Here is a 19321-nt window from a genome sequence, read left to right on the forward strand (position 1 = left end):
TTGCTAATTTGCTTCTTATACCTCTACTACCTAGAAGAATCTTTAACAATATTAGGTTAACATTTCTAATTTAGTTTATAGCAAGAATGGATAAAGTTGTTATCTGAACCTCCCTCAACTCACAAAAAAGATGTAAATACTTATCAGTAACAAATATTCAACCTGAAAGGTAGAAATGGGTTTCTTTTTCTCATTTTTAAGTAATTCTTTTAAAATTTATTTTTATATTCTAATTGATTATTTTAAGGCATAAGGCTATATCAAGTGACTATTACCCTTATTCTGCTTCAAGATTAAAAACAACAAACAACCTAAAACTTAAAATATTAACACAATCTGAATTCTTGACCAGCTAATAAATAAAATACTCAGGGTCATTTTGTGAGGTGTTTTTGAGCTACAAAAATAAAGAAATTCCAAGGACAACCATAATTCTATGGACATTACTATTAGGTGTACTGCCTTAAAAATAATTTATAAACTCTTTATAAATGTCTCCTTTCCATTCACAAAATCACAATCCTTCAGTTCTTTATCATCTCGCCTTGATGTATGAATAACCTCATAACTTGTGTCCCTCTCAAGTCTTTTCCCTATTCCAAAGCACCCTCCATTCAGTTGCTAAGGTGATTTTTTAAAATAGCATTTGTCTGATCAAAACACCTTCCTCTTTAAGGAGCTCCAGTGGCTCCCTAATACCTGCTTTGCTCTTTAAAGTTCTTCATACCTGGTCCTTTCCTTTCTTTCCAATCTTCATATATTTTGCCCTATTCCACATATCCTATAATCTGATTATACTGGCCTGCTTACACATTCTTGCTCTCTATGCCTTTGTACTGGCCTCCTCCTGAATCTGCTCTGCTTTGAACTATATTTCTATTTTTTGATTTCCTTGGTATATTTCAAAACTCCGTTTGAGGCCTGCCTTCTGCAGGAGATCTTAAGTCTTATTGGTAACTTCTTTCAGAGTATTTTCCATGTACTCTGTATATAGAGTACCTTGTACCTTGCACAATTTTAGCTTTTTATAAGTTATTTTCCCCCTTAACATGTCTACTAATAGAAGGCAAGGGCTGTTTTTGCTTTTATTTGATTCTTTACTCCTTAAATACTTATTGACCTATTGACTTAATTCTACACTGTGGCACACTATATCTGAAACATCCTAATTTTTAGCAAGCACAATTAAATGCTTCTAGTTCATTTTGGAATTCAAACAGTTAGCACCAGAGGACACTTTCTGTGAACAGTAATAACTTATGATCAAGTTGTTGTTACACATTTTCACAGACAACAGATATACACAAAATATAATTTTTAATCAAGGTTATTTGAATGCTAAAAGAAAAAAACTTTTTTGAAAACTTCTAGAATAAGAATAATAATAAAGGAAGACTATTAGAAAAATACCTGCATCATAAAAAGGTTCTAAAAATTGCTTACCTGATGCATTTGCTCAGGTCTCTTAAAATTGGATGTTATATAGCCTAAAGCTTTTGCCCGTTCTCTATACAGCCTAATTGCTTGATCCATGGGAACTCTTAATCGGACCCAATATTCTATTGTACCATAATGTGGAATGTCTCCTTTAATTCCTACAAAAAAAATTCCACTATTTCAATATTTTTATAAATGAAAACAGATAGATACCAGTGTTAGTAATATTAGAACCATAAATGTTATATGGAGCAGAATTATACATGCTCTGCACAAATGATGTTTGAAATGCAAATAACAGTGATGAAGACAGAAAAGCTATGCTCACAAGAACGAATTTTACCATATGTTGAATACCCTCATGTTAAACATGCTAAGCTTTGCTTGGCATATGCCAATTTGTAATGTAAAATATAATTTAATCCTTTTTTAATATGAATGAGATAATCACATATGCTCATTCAAATTCTTACTCTTTCTCCTGCTGTAGTAGTAATCAAGAGGCAGACAGAACTTGAGAGGTATAGAACAAAACTCACAAAACAATAAACACATCAAAAGAACCACAGTATAGAAATGTGTCAAATATATTGCTGTAAATGGTTCTGCTTAGAAACAGGGGACTAAATCTCTTAATATCCCTTCAAAGTCTAGAATTTAATCTAATAGTAAAAATTTCTAATATTCTGTAGACAAGCTATTCTAAATATGACATTATTTTATTAAAGATATCTTTAGTATTAAAATACCAATCTGGTTAATAAATATTTTAGCTATATTCACCAATTAAAGTACCAAGTACATATCAATATTAATAGTATTTGTATTTATAAGAGGTATCTGTGCCAAATATGTAGAGTGCTAACTCAGGTAAACCAGAAAATATGTGATTAATGATCTAAATGCAGTTTCCATTGATGAAAGTTGACATTGATGTGAGTATCATTGTATAAATATACATGACAGGTACATGATATATAGCTAGACTTACCAATCAAATTTGCAGCACCAAAAATCCGACCATTCTTTTCTAGGATCTCATGGAATCTCAATTGGCATGCAGCAACTGTTTCATAATTAGTACTATATGCCTGATGGACCTCAAGTGTGATACCATTTTTCTGTATGTACTGCAAAAAGAAATCATTAACATGGACTATATACTGGGATGTGAAGTTATACACTGGATGGAGACCGGACACAACAGGCGTTGTTTGTAGTTCAAAATCATAAAAAGCATAGGTACAGAAAGTGGAAGGTTCTTGATCTCCTGATGCCTGGATAGCTTCAGATGAAAGGGTCACTTTGCTGATATGGATTTCAAATAGGTTCTCTCCTCGTTCTAAATGGACAGCTTCATTAAATTCATCCACAGGATCATCTGGCATGATTTCTGGCTTAAATATGTACTGCCTGGTGCCATAGGCAATATCCTTTAATTGGGCTGCAACAACAGAAAATTAAGTAAATAAGTCATTCTCTAAATACATTGTCTAAGTATTGATATATGAAAGGGCAAACTATTCTAAGGTGGTGGCCAGTAACAAAAGAGTACCTTTTAATGCTTGTCTATAATTTCAAACTCTGCCTCTATCCCATGCTTCTACATTAGACAAAAATATTTCAATTATCTAGTGGACATGTATATAAAAACCTTAATTATTCAAATATGGTTGAGTCAGCAAACAAACAAGGCCTCTGAATAGTAAAAATATTAGTTAGCAAAACTCCATGCCCTTTACTCCTGAAAGCATTTTGCTTGAATACAAAATTGTAATAATTTAGTTAATCTGGTTTTCTAACCCACTACAGAATGGAATCAGTGAATTTATCAACTAAACACAACAAATTTGAAAGAATATGTGGAGTACAAGTGAAAATAATAGAAGGAAGGAACTCTGGACACAGATGTAGATGACATTTTCTTTTGTCCTTCATTTTAAATATAAGCTTATAGAACTCAATGCTTTGAATCAAAAATTTTGCTTTATGCATGTGATACCTTCTAACTTCCGGATGCGTGCAGCCCTAACATCAAGGAGATGAACATACTGTTTTATTTTTAGGTCATAATCTTGTTGAAAATTTTCCAACTTCTGGGTTACTGCTTCAACTTCCATCTAAAAAGCATGATAATACTATTGATGAGAAAGTGAACAATTTGAATTCAAGATGTCATTTCCCACCCACAAAGAACACTTTCCAATTAATTAATATTCATTCACTTTTACTTAATTCAAATAAACCTGTATTTCCAGTGAAATGTCCCCATGTACACATTTGCTGCCTATTTGCTTCAAATGGTCTGATGGACCCTGCTTGAGTTCAGAGTACCATTGTACTCCCAAAGAGAAATGATGATAATGAAAATCCCAAGCTGTCTTTCGTTCAGACAACTCAGAATAAACAAATCAATGCATTCATTAAATGCAACGATAATAACTGAATGCTTTTGAAAGGTCTGACTTGCAGTACGCTCAATGATGTAGAACACAAAGGTGAAAAAAGTATCTGTGTGGAGTGAGGAATTAGTGATTAGCTCACAAATTTAGGATACTAAGAAGCTGCTCTCACCCAGAAAACTGTATATAAACAATGGTAACAGATTAAGAGCAAGAAATGGTGAATATTACATTTAACAGCAGCTGAAACACATTTACCTTTCACTTGACTTAGATGATTTTGAAATAATAACTGTACTATGTGAATGCCTATTATAAAGGTCTAGTTCTATACTAGTAACAAAAGGAAGACAAGAATAAAGATGTAAAATAAGCAAAGAAATTTTATTTTTGGATTAAGTGGGTGTACATCTGATTTTTTGCATTATATTGTAGTATAACTTTGCTGGTGGGTGGCGGGTAGGAGAGAGATATTCTTCCCATTCACTTAAAAACAAGATTGAAATTCAAGTGCACTGCATAATTTTAAAACTTAGTTTCAGGCCTTTCTTTCCAATCATTTTGTAAAACATCAGCATATTTTGGTTCTTAGAGATATAATAACTTAGACTTGTTTTACATCATTCTTTACCAAATATGAAACCTGCTGTATCTTGTATAAACACAGTAATTGTGTGAATTAAAAAAAAAAATCTTTCCTCTAAAAAAAAAAAAAAAAAAAAGAAAGAAATGGTGAATATAAGCAGCAGAAGAGATAGTAGAAAGTTTTTTTTGGAGCTTCTAAGCATATCAACTTATTAAAGAATGCATAAGAAATTGAGACCAGGCTTCTTAAGCTTTGCATTTAACACCAAATACAGTGGGAGACTGATTTTTTAAAAGTTTTTTTTCTCTCCTCCCCCCTCCAATTTATTCTATTTAAAGAAACAGAATAAGTAAAAAGAAAAAACAAAAGCAATACAAAACAAAAGAGAACATTATCATGTACCCAGCAGAATATCAGGGAGGATTCAAAATATATAACAATTTAATAATAACCAATTTAATAAAGTATATATATATATATATATAAATTATATTTATGGGGGGTCTATCTTTTCTTTACTTCCTTGTAAATTGTTCTTTTGTTCTCTACTGTGCACCTTACGTATTTTATTCTTTTTTTCCCCTTTTATCCTCCTACTGCTCCAAGGCAAGCTATAGTTAAGAAAGGATATATTTATATATACATATGTAAATATACACATATAGATATATACACACACATCTCTCTTTCATCCCCACATCCTCAAGCAAGCAGCAAGCTACAGTTAAGATATATTTATGTATACACATGTAGATATATACATACATACACAATTCACATACACACATATCCCAGATACATACGTCTTTCCTATCCCTGCTGACTCTTCCATTAAATTTTGCTCCATAATTTGGCAACTATACTTAACATTCTCCTACCCAGGGATCCCTCTCTTGTTTTCTTCTCTCCAGCTGTCCTTTCCTCCTTATTTCTCCTTAGATTTTGGAGGGTGCTATATATGAATCCATTCCTTATGTGAGTAGGTTTTCAGAACTCCAAGCCCTCCTTCCTCCTCTAATCTTCTTATCTATTCTTCCTCTGTACCTCTTTTGTATAACACAATTAGTAGTTTTACCTTTACTCTGCCAATCTTTCTTTGGGGCTTCCCCTATTGTTGATGTCAGTCTTAAATATAAAACATTTTCCATGTTAAAAAAATATAAACAATTTGTCCATGTTTAAACAGTTATCCTTGTTGACTTCCTTAAAACTGCTCTTTGATACTGGCTCTTATGTAAAATTTTCTTTTAAGTGTGGGTTTGGTTGATAGAAAAGTCCTGAAAATCTTCAAGTTCATTAAATGTCTGTTGTTGTTTTTTTCTCCTCATTGAAAATTATAGGTATTTTTGCTGGATATGATATTTTTGGCCACAATCCTAGTTCTTTTGCTTGTCTGTAGATATAATTCCAGTCCTTTATTGTAGCTGCTGCTAACTCTTGTACAATTCTAATTGTAGCTCCAGCATGTTTAAATTGCTTTTTTCTTGTTTCTTGCAAAATTTTCTCTTTGATCTGAGAGTTTCAAAATTTAGCAATAATATCTCTGTGTGTTTTCCACAAAGGATCTCTTTGAGGTAGAGATCAAGAGATTTTTTTTTTTTTTATTTCTACTTTCCCTTCATGTTCTATCACTCTAGGATTTCTAAATTTGCTATATTATTTTGTCGAGCTACTCTTTTTGGTCAAAACTTTCCAGCAATCCAATTATTCTTATATTTTCTTTTTTTGATCTGTTCTCCAGATGTTTTGTTTTTCTTATGAAATGTTTCATATTCTGTTCTATTTTCACATTCTTTATAATCTGTTTTTATTATTCCTTGGTCTCTCACAGCTTCACTGCTTCTCCTTGCCCAATTCTAATTTTCAGAACTATTTTCACTTATAAGACTCTGTACCTCCTTTTCTAATTGATTAACTTTTTTCCCACAATCTTCTTGTTTTTTTTGGATAGTTTAAAATTTTTTCTTCCTCAATGTCTCTCATTTGATTTTGAATACTTTTTTAAGTTCTATAAATTCTCTCTGGGCAAGGAATCATTTCACATTACTCTTTGAGGTAGCTTTTTTTTTTTTTTTAATTAAAGTGTCCTCCTCTGAAATCCCCATCTTCCCTGTTCCTCGAATATGTTTCATTGGTGGGGTTCTTTGCTCATTTATTTTTTAAAAAATAAGAGGTAATAGTGAATGAACCTCTAATCATGGGGTGGAGATGGTGCCTCAAGCTTCCTTTCAGTTCTCTACTCTGCCCAGGATCCCCAAACCACCTTTTTGCAAAGGCCTACACAGCTTGCAGCATCCCTGCCCTGGGCTTCTGCACTCAAGAGAAACTTACTTCAAAATTCTTCTCTATTTAGCTCTGGTATTTTCATTATGAATGCCTGAAAGTCCTCTGTTCTATTGAATGTTTACTTTTCCCCCTAAAGGATTATACTCAGTTTAGCTTAATAAGTGATTCTTGGTTATACTCCTAACTCCATTTCTCTCTAGAATGTCATATTTCATGCCCTCTGACTTTTTAATGTAGAAGCTACTAAATTTTGGGTTTGACTATGGTTTTACTCTAACTTTAATTATTTCTCGATGTTTACAATATTTTCTCTTTGAAGTGAAAGTTCTGAAATTTGGCTATAATACTGAGTTTTCCTTTTGGGAACTCAGGAGGTGATTGATTCTAATTCAGGAAGTGATTCAATTTCTATTTTACTCTTTGGTTCTACAATATCAGAACAGTTTTTTTAAAAAAATAATTTCTTAAAAGCTGATATCCAGGCTCTTTTAATGTTTATTTATTTTGATCATGGCTTTCAGGTAGATCAATTCTTTAAAATCATCTCTCCTGGATCTATTTTTCAGGTCAATTCTTTTTAATTTTTGCATCTTGATTTCTTACAAAGGAAGTCATTACCTTCCATTTGCTCAATTCTAATTTTTTGGGGGGTTATTTTCCTCAGTGAGCTTTTGTATTTCCTTTTCCATTTGGCAATTTTGCTTTTAAAGGCATTATGATGAAAGTCTTCATCATAAGCTTTTTGTATTTCCCTTTGCCCCATTCTTATTTTTCCTAATTTTTCCTCTATTGCTCTTGATTTTCAAAATTCCTTTTGAACCCTTCCATGACTTTGGATCAATTCTTATTTTTTTGTGGAGATTTTAGATGTAGGAGGAGCTTTAGCTTTGTTATCATTTCGAAGTGTGTATTTTGAACTTTCTTGTCACCATAGTAACTTTCTAGGATAAGAACCTTCGGTTGTTTACTCATTTTCCCAGCCTATTACTTGGGATCTGTTTCCAGGCTGGAGGATATAACGTACCAAGCTTAAAGAGATTTGTGCAACTCTTTTCAGAGATCATTTTAGGGCCTGTACTGTGAGCCAGTACGGCTATCCAGATATCAGTATGGGCAAAGCAACAAAGTCCTACCAGTGTCAGCAAAAAGGCCCCTGCAACATCCTTTTGACCGGCTGTCTGCCTCTCTCCTCCCCACCAGCTGAGATCTTTGGAAGATGATGCTTCCTGTTGCAGTTGCTGCTCCTACCACAGCACTGCCATTGTTGATTCAGTAACTCCCAAAACCTAATCCTGGGCCGGGCTCCCTTCACTTCTTAGTATTCGAGACCTTTCTTGCTGAGTTGTTCTTGGCTCTGTGGGCTGAAAGCTCTGAAATCACTGCTTGCTGGTTTTCTGGGGCCTGTGCTGTGATTGTACTTCAGATCAACCCCAATGCATCAGATCCCTCCTGCCAATCTTCCAAGTCACCTTCAGCTGTAAAATTGTTTTTGTGGGTTCTGATGCAATACAATTTTTTAGAGTCATTATTTAATTGTATGTGGAGGGATCTGGAGAAAAACTAAGAGAATCCCTATCTTTGCTCTGCCATCTTGGCTCCGCCTCCTCAAACCTTTTACATGCAGTACAACATTTCTTTCCCCACACAATTCCTATCTCTTCTTCCTTCTTCTAATCTGCCAATTCCCCCCCCACAAACAATACTTTTGGAATATTTTTGTAGGATAGTATATTTAACAAATATTCCTTGTGAAATCTTTCAAATCCCCAAGGGTTATGTACAACTTAAGGTAGGAATCTCTGGCCCAGAAGAATGTATTTCTTTTTGTGTAAGTATAATGGGCAAATAATTTAATCCTTCTGGATTGAATTTAGTTTCTTGATCTGCAAAATGAATGGACTCTTCTCTAAGTCATGACTTTTAAGGTCCTTTCTAGATACAAATTGATAATCCTACGATTCTAAATGCAAGGAAAATTTTAGTTATTTTATGTTCTATTAGGCAATTAGGCTAGTATCTTAGTTAGATTGGGAGAATGTATAAGGCTTGTTTTGTTTCCTAAATATCCTAATCACCTAGTTACAAAAAGGCCACACCCAGGGATTTGTGGTAGTAGAGGATAAAATTAAATATCTAACTAAATCAGAAGTATAAACCTGAAAAATGGAATTTGCTTTTAAAAACAAAAAAATGATTGTTATAACATCGTATAGAAAATACTCCATTTTATAATACTGATAATTGTACCTGATAATCTTTATTAATTTTATGCTGCATGATTAGCATATTTCTTGTCTTTTCCAGTTCTTGCACTGTTTCTGCATGTGTTGCCTGAAGTTCTTGAATTGATTTTTCTAGGTCCTTATTAATATCACCATCAACTTTCTCTAGAAAGGAAAGGTGTCCATTTTTCTGCTCTTTTCTAGACTAGAAGGAAAAGATTTTTTAAACTTAAATCAATTCAACAATAACTTCTTATAAACCTGTTAAGTACCACAAACTTTGCTAGGTAGTGCTAAAACAAAGATAAACAAGAAAGTCTCTGCCCATTCTATTCTATTCAGTGAAGTGAATTCATTCTAAATAGTGAAGGAAACAGCTCTTACTATGTCCTAAGTGTCTTACAGTTTTAACTTATTTGATCTTTCTAATAACTGTGGGAAGTAGATGTTATTATTTTCTCTATTTTACAGATAAGGAAACTGAGATAGACAAAAGATAAGTAACTTGCTCAGGATTATAGAACTGAACTTTACTGAGTTACTATGTAATGGAAGAGTGAGTGCATTTTCAAACATTACTGATGAAAAGACTTAGAGCTGAGAAAGAACTCTGAAACACAAAATCAAGAGTCAAGAGATACCCAGAAAGTGAAAATTTTTGAACTGGAGGAGTTATATGATAACATCATGATAACATTCTAGTAGAGGAAGAAGAAACACATGTTCCTTCAGAATTTTAATATCTTCTTAAGGTATGGAAAGAATTAAATAAGAAACAGAAGCCTTGAGAAAGGGAGGCATGTGTTCTGAAAGTCTGAGGAGGAGAAAGAAAAGACAGGGGAAAAGGAGGAATACACGTGTAGAAAGGAAGAAGAGGATGGAACGCGCCATTTCTCATAATTGGAGTTTATGAAAAGAAGAATGTACAAGCATGCAAGAAGGGATAGAGGTGGGGAGTAGACATCAGTTGATGGTTTCAGAAAAATTTCTATGAACTGATGCCAAACCAGAACTGATACAGAATCAAAATGATTCATACAATGACAAGAATACTATAAAAATGATCACCTTTCTATCTACATATCTTTTGGACCTGGTTAATGTGAAAATATGTTTTGCCTGACTATATATGTTTGTAACAGAGGTTTTGCTTTTCTTTTATTCTCAACATGAAGACAGATGTGGGAAAGAATTTTTAAATTGACTTCTTAAAATTGAAAAGTATATAATTTAATTTTTAAAATGGCATGGAAGAAGTTGTTGAAACATCCAACATGGGAAAAAGAAAGAATCCTGGTTTAGTTAGAATGTAAAGTACATAAGGAGGTGTAATTGTGAAAGATCTAACAAAAAAGTGTTTGTGATTCTAAAGGCAATAGGACACTATTAGAATTTTTTGTGGAAATTTTGTGGAATATTGGAGAAGAAAGGATCGAAGCAAGGAGAGAGACCAATTAGGAGATTATGGCAACCATACAGATTAAAACTAATGATGTCCTGAGCTAAGCTACCACTAATGGTGGCTGTATGAATTTAAAGAAAGAAATGCAAAGAGTCATATTGTGGTATTCAACAAACTTTTGCAACTGATTGAATACAGAGGGTGAGAGAAACAGAAGAGTTGTGAAAAGCTTTCAAAATGTGGCTCTGACAGAAAAAGGAAGGCACATGTTGAATTTGAGTTGTCCGTGAAACATCTATGTGGAGATGACCAGCAGGTACTTGGTAATATGAGACTGACACTTAGGATAGAGGTACTGAACAAGCAAGTTTAGTAGTCAACTGCATCAAGATAATAACTAAACACAAGAGAAAATGTAGAAAGAGAAGAGAAGGCCCAGGAAAGAGACATGGAATATATTCCCCCCAAAAGAGGAAAGACAAAGGATGACCATAATTAGAGGAGGGAACAAGCACCAGGAAAGAATACTCTCATGAAAACCTAGAAAAAAAATATCCAGGAGGAAGTGGATTTCAAAAGTGCCAAACACTTTGCTGAGAAGTCAGAAAGGATAAAAACTTTTTTTTAAAAAAAAAGTCACTTAAAAACAAAAGTCACTAAATTTTGTAATTACATTATTGATAGCCTTGAAGAAAACAATTTCAATCAAATGGCTTTCTATTAAAAAGCCAGATTGCAAGGTGTTAAGATGTGAGCAAAAGGAAGCAGAAACAATTGGTGTGGATATCTTTTTCTAAAAATCTGGCTGTGAAAAGAGAAGTAACAGGGTGATAATGTGGATGGGGAGTTAGGGTCAAATGAAGTTTTTTTTTTTTTTTTAAAGAATGGTGGGAATTTGAGCATATTTGTAGTCAGCATGGAAGGAATCAGTAGGTGAAGAAAAAATGAAGGGCAGAGAAAGGGTGATGCTTAAAGGGGCAAGCTCCTTGAGGAAATGGGAGAGAATGGGATAGAAGGAGAAGAACTGGTCTCATCAAGAAGGGTTAATTTCACCATCTACTCACATTTCAACCCCAACAGAAATGGGGTTAAGACTGGGAAAACAGAGGATTAGATGCTGCAGTGGAGACAAAGAATAGGTTAAGGAAGGGAAAGGCACAAGGAGAGATGGAAGGAGAGGAAGTTATGATCAGATGCAGAAATTTCATCATGGAAATGGAACAATTATGGGCAATAAGATCAAGAGTATGACTAGCCTTATAATGAAACTGAGTTAGAATAAAGGTATAAGTTATAAGAGTTGAGGAACAGAAAAGTTAAGGTATTTTATGGCCATTTAAATGTACAATAAACTTTTCAAATATAAGAGCAGATATTTTTATGGTAGAAATGAAGACCATTTTGGGGCTAGTTCTAATCCAATGCCCTCTTAGTTCAGGTTCAATGTTGGGAAGAAAAGGGATACTTGGGAGTGATTGAACAAAAGGTTAATTTTGTCCAAATATGGCAATGACAGGAGCAAGGACACAGTTCTAAGTTTTTTTGTTTTTTTTACTCATCCCTTCCTTATATTCATCTGTAGACACACATTCAATCAGTATGACTTCAGGAAATGGTAACTTGCATGCTCTCAGGCATTTCCCAAAGTCTGAGTGCCACCAACTTCACAAAGCTAGTATCTTTTATGTTTCAAACCCAAAAAGGTACATCAGAGAAGTTGGAACCAACCAGACTGTGGGGGGATGGGCGGAGGGAGGGGGAAGGGACTTCAAGAATATGGAAGGTTTATGAATATAAGAGGGCTCATAAAAACAGTAGTTGGTGAACAGAAATTCTAGAAAGCATAGTGGAAAAAGAAAGCAGAAGAAGAAGTCATATAAGATGAAGAACAATCTTCACCTAAGTAGGTTTCAACTGTGAATAATGGAGATTTGGAAATGAAGAGAGAGTTTGCTAGCCATGACAACAGGCTGTAAAACATTCTCAATAAGTAGTGATACTAGGGCCTCAGGTGTCAATTTGATATTGATTCTTATTAGAAAATGATTTTTAAATATCAAATGAGTTCACGTTGAAATTCTATAGAAGCTAAACATACTAAATAGTTTCAACATGGAAATTAGATAAAGACTGAATAAGTAATATTTTCTTTTTTCCATAAAGGTTACAGCAATCATATTAAAAATACAAAAAATAGGTATTTTAAATTGTTATAACAAAGGCAGCAATACTGTATTTCTTTCCATATCAGAAAATTAAATTTAAACATTTATTTTAATTTTTTTATCTGATTCATATTTTCAATATAATACTTAAAATGATCTGAAATGAATATGTTTTTCTTAGGTTCTTTCACAAACAATCAAGTAACTTAGATTTGGAAGACATTTATAATATCCTTTATCCAATATCTTATTTAAGTTAACATTGTGAACCAATAAATTTCTTTTAAAATTTGCCAACTTTGACTCAGCAATAGGCATACACGCTAAGAATGTCAATGATGTTATATTCACCGAAGTATTAATAGCAGTACTTTTTTTTTTTTTAGTAGCAAAGAATAGGATTCAAAGTAGATGTCCATCAATTGGAGAAAAGCTAAAGAAAAATTGTGGTATATAACTAATAGAATACTATTGTGCCATAAGAAATAGTAAGTATTGATAGATTTATAAGAAATAAACAGGAAAAACAGAACCGGGAAAACAAAGTTTATGACAACAAAGTAAATGGAAAGAACAACAACAACAATTTAAAATAAATGGTTTTATTCGAATGACTAAGTTTGGTTTAAGGAAGAGATATATTTAAAAAGAGAAAGTATTTCCTTATCTAGCTTGCAGAAATGGGGAACCGGAACACTTAAGTATAATTTCAGATTTTTTTTTTTTTAATGGGTGGTTGAGTTTTGTCAAATTACTTTGGTTCTTTTTTTATTCTTTGAAATAAGGGACAACTTTCTAGTTTTTCCAGAACAAAAATTATCAATAAAAAGAATTTTCAAATATTACAGTGAGTATTGTGAAAGCAAAAGATTTACTATAAATTATGTCAAGGGTTCTAAGTCTCAGGTGTTAATGAATTTTGATATTATAAAATATGTACAAAATTAAATTAGTATCATTTCTGAACTTTCTCAATTTTAATAGAAGTGAAAATGCAACATATTTTGCAGATGATAAAAGCTTAATGTCCAGCCTACTATGAATAAAGATAAGGGAAAGAGCCAACCTAAAACAGAGAGATAGATAGCATGAAAACTATAATTCAATTTAGAAAGTTACCTTTATAAGCATGAGGGCTTCATTGAATTCAGTCACATCAATTTCGCATTCCTGCAACACATTTAAAGAAAAGAACATTATGAGATGATAATGAATGATAGACATACATTCCAAATACGAGAAGGCATCCTCACAAAATGATGGCTTCCTGATACCATAAATTCATAAACTAAATAATATCTTTTCATTATAGCACTTTATCTGTAAAATATAATGATCTTTTATTTTAAAGCAATAAAAATTCACCTTGCTGAAAAACTTCATGCGGTTTTTAAGCTCATCAAGCTGTTGCTTATGTTCCAGACAGCACAAGTGAAGCTCTTTATTCTCTTGAGTAAGTTTTTCTGTTTGGTCTTGAAGATAAAAAAGACATAATAAAAAAGCTAAAACATAAAGTTGAGTCCGAGAAATTATTTCAAATGAATTTTCCAACCTTTGATCAAGTTCTAGCTAATACTCTTTTAGCCATGGAAACGAAGGTAACAACATAATTGAGATAACATTAAAACTAGACAGGCACAAAAGGAATATGAACAAACACCATATTATAAACTAAAAGTATTACTCTCTTGTTTAGAAACACTTTCAACAAGAATTCATATCATATTAGACAAATATATGTGTGTGCACATATGTATAAATACACGTGATGTATGTATATACACAAACACAAGTTCACACATATATAGAAATCAAAACTTCTGATACTTCAAAGTTATTTTAAATTTATTTTTAAATAAACAAACATTTCACTAAATCTAAGTTTTACTTACTTATTGCGGCTCCTGAAAGGCATGAAACAAAGTATTTTTTTAAAAGAAATTTTCTACTTAGTTTCTTAACTTTTAATTTTTCTCTAACTTCTTAATTTATATAATAAAGTCATTATTTGGAGTTTAAAATATGGTACTTTGTCTTTTGATCTTAGATTGTAATTCAACGTATAGTAAGAAATCTCTAAGAATAATAATTGATTAACATTCTCAATACATTAGAATAATGTACTGTCAATATATACAAAGTTTTTAAGGTAGAGCACATGCCTAAGATTGTTTTTTCAGTAACAGTAATAGGTCAAATGGTATATCCAGATTGATTTGCCAACCTACCCCAATGACCAAAAACATGTATTTATAGGTAAGAAGAATGTAACAGCCTTATAAACAAATACCGCCAATAGGATATTAAAGGGCTTGAATCTTGAATTTCTTAACTAATATCTAAAGCAAGACCAGTTATTTGTTTTTCTATAATATTTTACAAATTAAGTTTGAAAATAAGTGAATCACTGAGCTAATAAAACTTAAGAAAAAAACCACAACCATTGATTCATTTGATTATAAGAAAGGAATCCAAACTACCAGTATCAATAATGAAAAAAGGTGAATTCATCTCCAATGAAGATGAAATTAAAGCAGTTATATGCTAATTTTTATCTATATCTAAGTGAAACAGACAAATATTTATAAAAATATTCCTATTTTAAAAAAATTAGAAAGCATAAGAATAAATGATGCTTTCTTTAAAATGACAAGTAGTATTTATTTAAAACCATTAACAAACCATTATTCTTATGATAAGCTAGAAGCTTTTCCAATAAGATGAGGGGTGAAGCAAGAATGCCCATTATCATCATCATCAATATTAAATACTACTGTACTAGAAATGCTAGCGATAGCAATGAGAAGAAAAAGAAACTAAAGGAATGAGAATAAGCAGTGAGAAAACAAAACTATCACTCTTTGCAGATAATATGATGGAATACCTAGATAATCAATAAAAAACAAAAGTTGCAGAATATAAAATAAATTCAAATAAATCATCATCATTTCTATATATTGCCAACAAAGACCAGCAACAAGGGATAGAAAGAGAACTTCTAATTAAGATAATGATAGACAACAAAATTCTTGGTAATTATTACCAGGACAAAACCAGAATTATATGAACACAATTACAATTTTACATAATGTCAGATCCAAACAATTGGAAAATATTTATTGATAATGGATAGGCTGGACATATATAATAAAAAATATTTCCAAATTAATTTACTTATTCAGTGACATATCAAACAACCAAAAATTATTTTATGAAGCTAGGAAAAATGATAACAAAATTCATCTGGAAGAACCAACAATCAAGAATATCAAGGGAATCAATGAAAAAATCATGTGAAAGAAAGCTGCCTAACTATATCAAATCTCAAATTGTATTACAAAGTAGTAATCAGAAAAACAATCTGGAATTGATTAAGAAATAGTTGTAGACGAACTGATGCTGAGTGAAACAAGCAGGGCCAGGAGATCATTATATATTTCAACAACAATACTATGTGATTAACAATTCTGATGGACGTGGCCATCTTCAGCAATGAGATGAACCAAATCAGATCCAATGGAGTAGTAATGAACTGAACCAGCTACGCCCAGCGAAAGAACTCTGGGAGATGACTAAGAACCATTACATTGAATTCCCAATCCCTATATTTTTGCCTGCCTGCATTTTTGATTTGTGTTTAATTCACATCAGATTGCTTACTTCTCAATGAGAGGAGAAGATGCGAAGGCAGAGAATTTGGAACTCAAAATTTAAAAAAATGTCATGTTAAATGTTATGAATGCTAAAATTGTTATTACATGTAATTGGAAAACTATATGAAACATTAAAAAAAATTAACCTAGTTCTTAATGCCATTTCTATTTAGGAAGATTTCATCTTGGTGATTATATTAATCTTTGGTGGCCTATCTAATTTAAAGTGCTTCAACAACTTTTTAATTTTTTAATTTTTTTGTTTTATTTTGGATCTATTTAGCATGGACACCTGATCTGCCTGGCCAATGAGGTGACAGAAGATAGTGTACTGGGCTGAGACTTAGGAAGTCTGATCTTCTTGGTTCAAATCTGACCTCAGACACCTATTCTGAGCAAGTTGCTTAAAGCTGTTTCAATTAGTTCCACTTTGGACAAATGGGCTGGAGAAGGAAATGGTAAACCCCTCTGGTATCTTTTTTTTTTTCCTGAGACATTTAGGGTTAAGTGACTTGCCCAGGGTCACATAGCTAGGATGTGTTAAGTATCTGAGGCCAAATCTGAACTCAGATCCTCCTGACTTCAGGGCTGATGCTCTATCCACTGCATCACCTAGCCACCCGCTTTGGTATCTTTTTCAAGAAAATCCCAAATGGGGATCACAAAGAGTCATACACAACTAGAACAATTTAACAACTTAATCTGTGTTAGCCTTATGGAATTCTCTCAGAATTGCAGAGTTCAACCAATCTACCATCTCTAGCTTCCCCAGTAGCAGGGATTATAGATGTGCATCATATTGCCCAACAGCCACTTAGTTTCTATTATATTTAATTTATATTAATTATATCTTAATTATTATTAAAATACAACAAAATATTTACTTAGATTATTTTTACATAAATGTGTGTCTAGAAAATTTTGATGACTTCTATTTTAATTTCTTATAACATTTTTGGTTCTGATGTCAAGCCAGTATTTTAAAAATTCAACACATTAAGAAGCATAGGGAATGTTAGTACTGATTGGTATGACTTTAATGAAAATTTCTATTTGATTAAATTCCATAAAAGCTTTACTCTTGTGTCTCTGACACACAGCTGACTCTGGGCTCTTGAAGGAAACAAGCAAAATACAAGATCTGGAAATTTCTCTCAAGATGAAAAAAAGTTTCAAATATAATTCTACCTGACAACAGGCTATATCTACTATATCAACCTAGCTAAGTACAAAGAGACTTATCCTCAGAAAGGGACCAGTAAGTAAAGACTTCTTTCCTTGTTTTCTCAATTTAAGCAATATTCTCTACATGAAGCCTTTCCTGATCTCCTAAGTTTCTAATGCCTTTCTTCCCTTCCAAAAATTATCTTTTATTTGTCTTGAATAGATTCTGAATATACTTTATTATATGTATGTGTTGCTTCCCCTGACAGAATATTTTCCCTGAGGGAAAAGACTATTTCATTTCTATCTGTGTCCATAGGGCCTGGCACATAGTAGTTGCTTAATTAATATTTAATTAACTGATTAATGAATCAGAAAAAATATAATCAAGAGGATCAAAGACAACTGGTCCAATATATATTCACAAGATATTCACATATTCACAAGATAAACTCTTGGGGGAAAGATTAGCAGAGATTTATTTGGAAATAAATCAATCAACCAACAAGCAGATCAAAGGAGACAATTTATGAGTATTTCAAACTTTTAAGCACTATGTAAGTATTAGCCATTATTATTATATGTTAAGCATCTACTAGGACCTAAGTATTGTGCTAGGTGCAGGAAATTAAAAAAAAAATTCCTATTCTCAAGGAATTTACATTCTATCAAACAAATACCTATTCATTTAAGGAATAACTAAACAAATTATGATATTAAATGCAATTGAATATGGCTTTTCTATAAGATCCAAGTGACTATGAAAAATTCAGAAAATTATGGGAAGATTTATATGAACAGATGCAGAGTGAAGTATAGAATAAGGACCATATGATAAACAATATATATCACCATAACAGAATAAATAGGAAAAACAATTACAACAAACCAGAACACTAATTATAATGATCAACATTAACCATGGAGAGATGAGAAAATGCATCTCCCTTATTTCATGGCAAAGGTGGTTGGTAGTGGTGAGAGATAGGGAAGGCTATGGATTTGGAATATTGCATATATTGTTAAGATACCTTCCATGTTTTGGTTAATTTTTTTCTTTCATTTTTATTTATTATAAGAAAGATTTGCTGGGAAGAGAAAGAAAAGAGACATATTTAAGAATGAATGTGATTTTAAAACAAAATATGCTAATAAAAATAAAATTCAAAAAATTATATGGAGATCGTCCTTGCTTAGACAAAGAAAATTTAATATTTTATTTTTTGATATAAAATATAAAGAATTAATGACTAGATGCCATTATTCAATAAAAGTTGAAGCTAACTTCCTTTGTCCTTGTAAATGATTAATATTGGTCCTCCATCTCTGAAAAGCTATGAATGTAGATCTAACAAATACTGCTATGAAATAAGCCCTGGATTTAGAGTTTGGAAATTTAAGTTCACATCTTAGCTTTGCCACTTACCCTTTATATGACCATAGGCAACTAACCTTAGTTCAATTTTCTTATCTGGAGAATTAGAGACCAAATGACTTTTAATGTCCCATCTAGCATGAAAGCTATGATCTTTTGATCATAGGGAAATAGATGGTAAAAAAAAAAGATATAGAACTTAAGATGCTGGGAACCAAATCATATTATACTAGACACATCATACTCTTCAAGAGATCTGCTGGTGACAATCTGTCTGTCTGAAAGATAAGGCTAAAGGAAATACTAAATCATTCATTATAAAAGAAATGAAAATTAAGACAAAAATTTTTATCTTATACTCATCAAATTGGCAAAGAGATGGCAATAATGTTGGAAAAGATGTGGTAATGCAGCCATTCCTAGACATGCAACCTAAACAAATTAGTTATTAAAAGAAAAATCCTATATTTAATAAAATAATTCCTAACTACTCTCTTTGGGCTAGTGAAACAAAGTGAGCATCTATAGCTGAAGATTATACAAATATAATAGAATTTATTGTTACAATAAATGATTAATATTAATAATTTAGAGAAATACATAAGACTTATATGAATTGAAGTGGAAGA

General features: G+C 32.1%; 1 protein-coding gene across 3 annotated transcripts in view; it reads right to left on the reverse strand.

Annotated features, from left to right (window-relative positions):
* Positions 1-19321, reverse strand: part of RPGRIP1L (RPGRIP1 like) — a 123609-nt gene that overhangs the window by 63854 nt on the left and 40434 nt on the right. For all 3 annotated transcript variants that reach the window (XM_051979855.1, XM_051979856.1, XM_051979854.1), the window contains 6 exons: positions 13866-13972; positions 13620-13670; positions 8959-9138; positions 3440-3557; positions 2429-2881; positions 1444-1595 (listed from right to left, as the gene is read on the reverse strand). In XM_051979855.1, coding sequence (XP_051835815.1) covers positions 1444-1595; positions 2429-2881; positions 3440-3557; positions 8959-9138; positions 13620-13670; positions 13866-13972 — 1061 coding nt within the window. The remainder of the gene's footprint in view (positions 1-1443; positions 1596-2428; positions 2882-3439; positions 3558-8958; positions 9139-13619; positions 13671-13865; positions 13973-19321) is intronic.

Source organism: Antechinus flavipes, chromosome 2 (genome assembly GCF_016432865.1).
Source record: "Antechinus flavipes isolate AdamAnt ecotype Samford, QLD, Australia chromosome 2, AdamAnt_v2, whole genome shotgun sequence".
Lineage (NCBI taxonomy): Eukaryota > Metazoa > Chordata > Mammalia > Dasyuromorphia > Dasyuridae > Antechinus > Antechinus flavipes.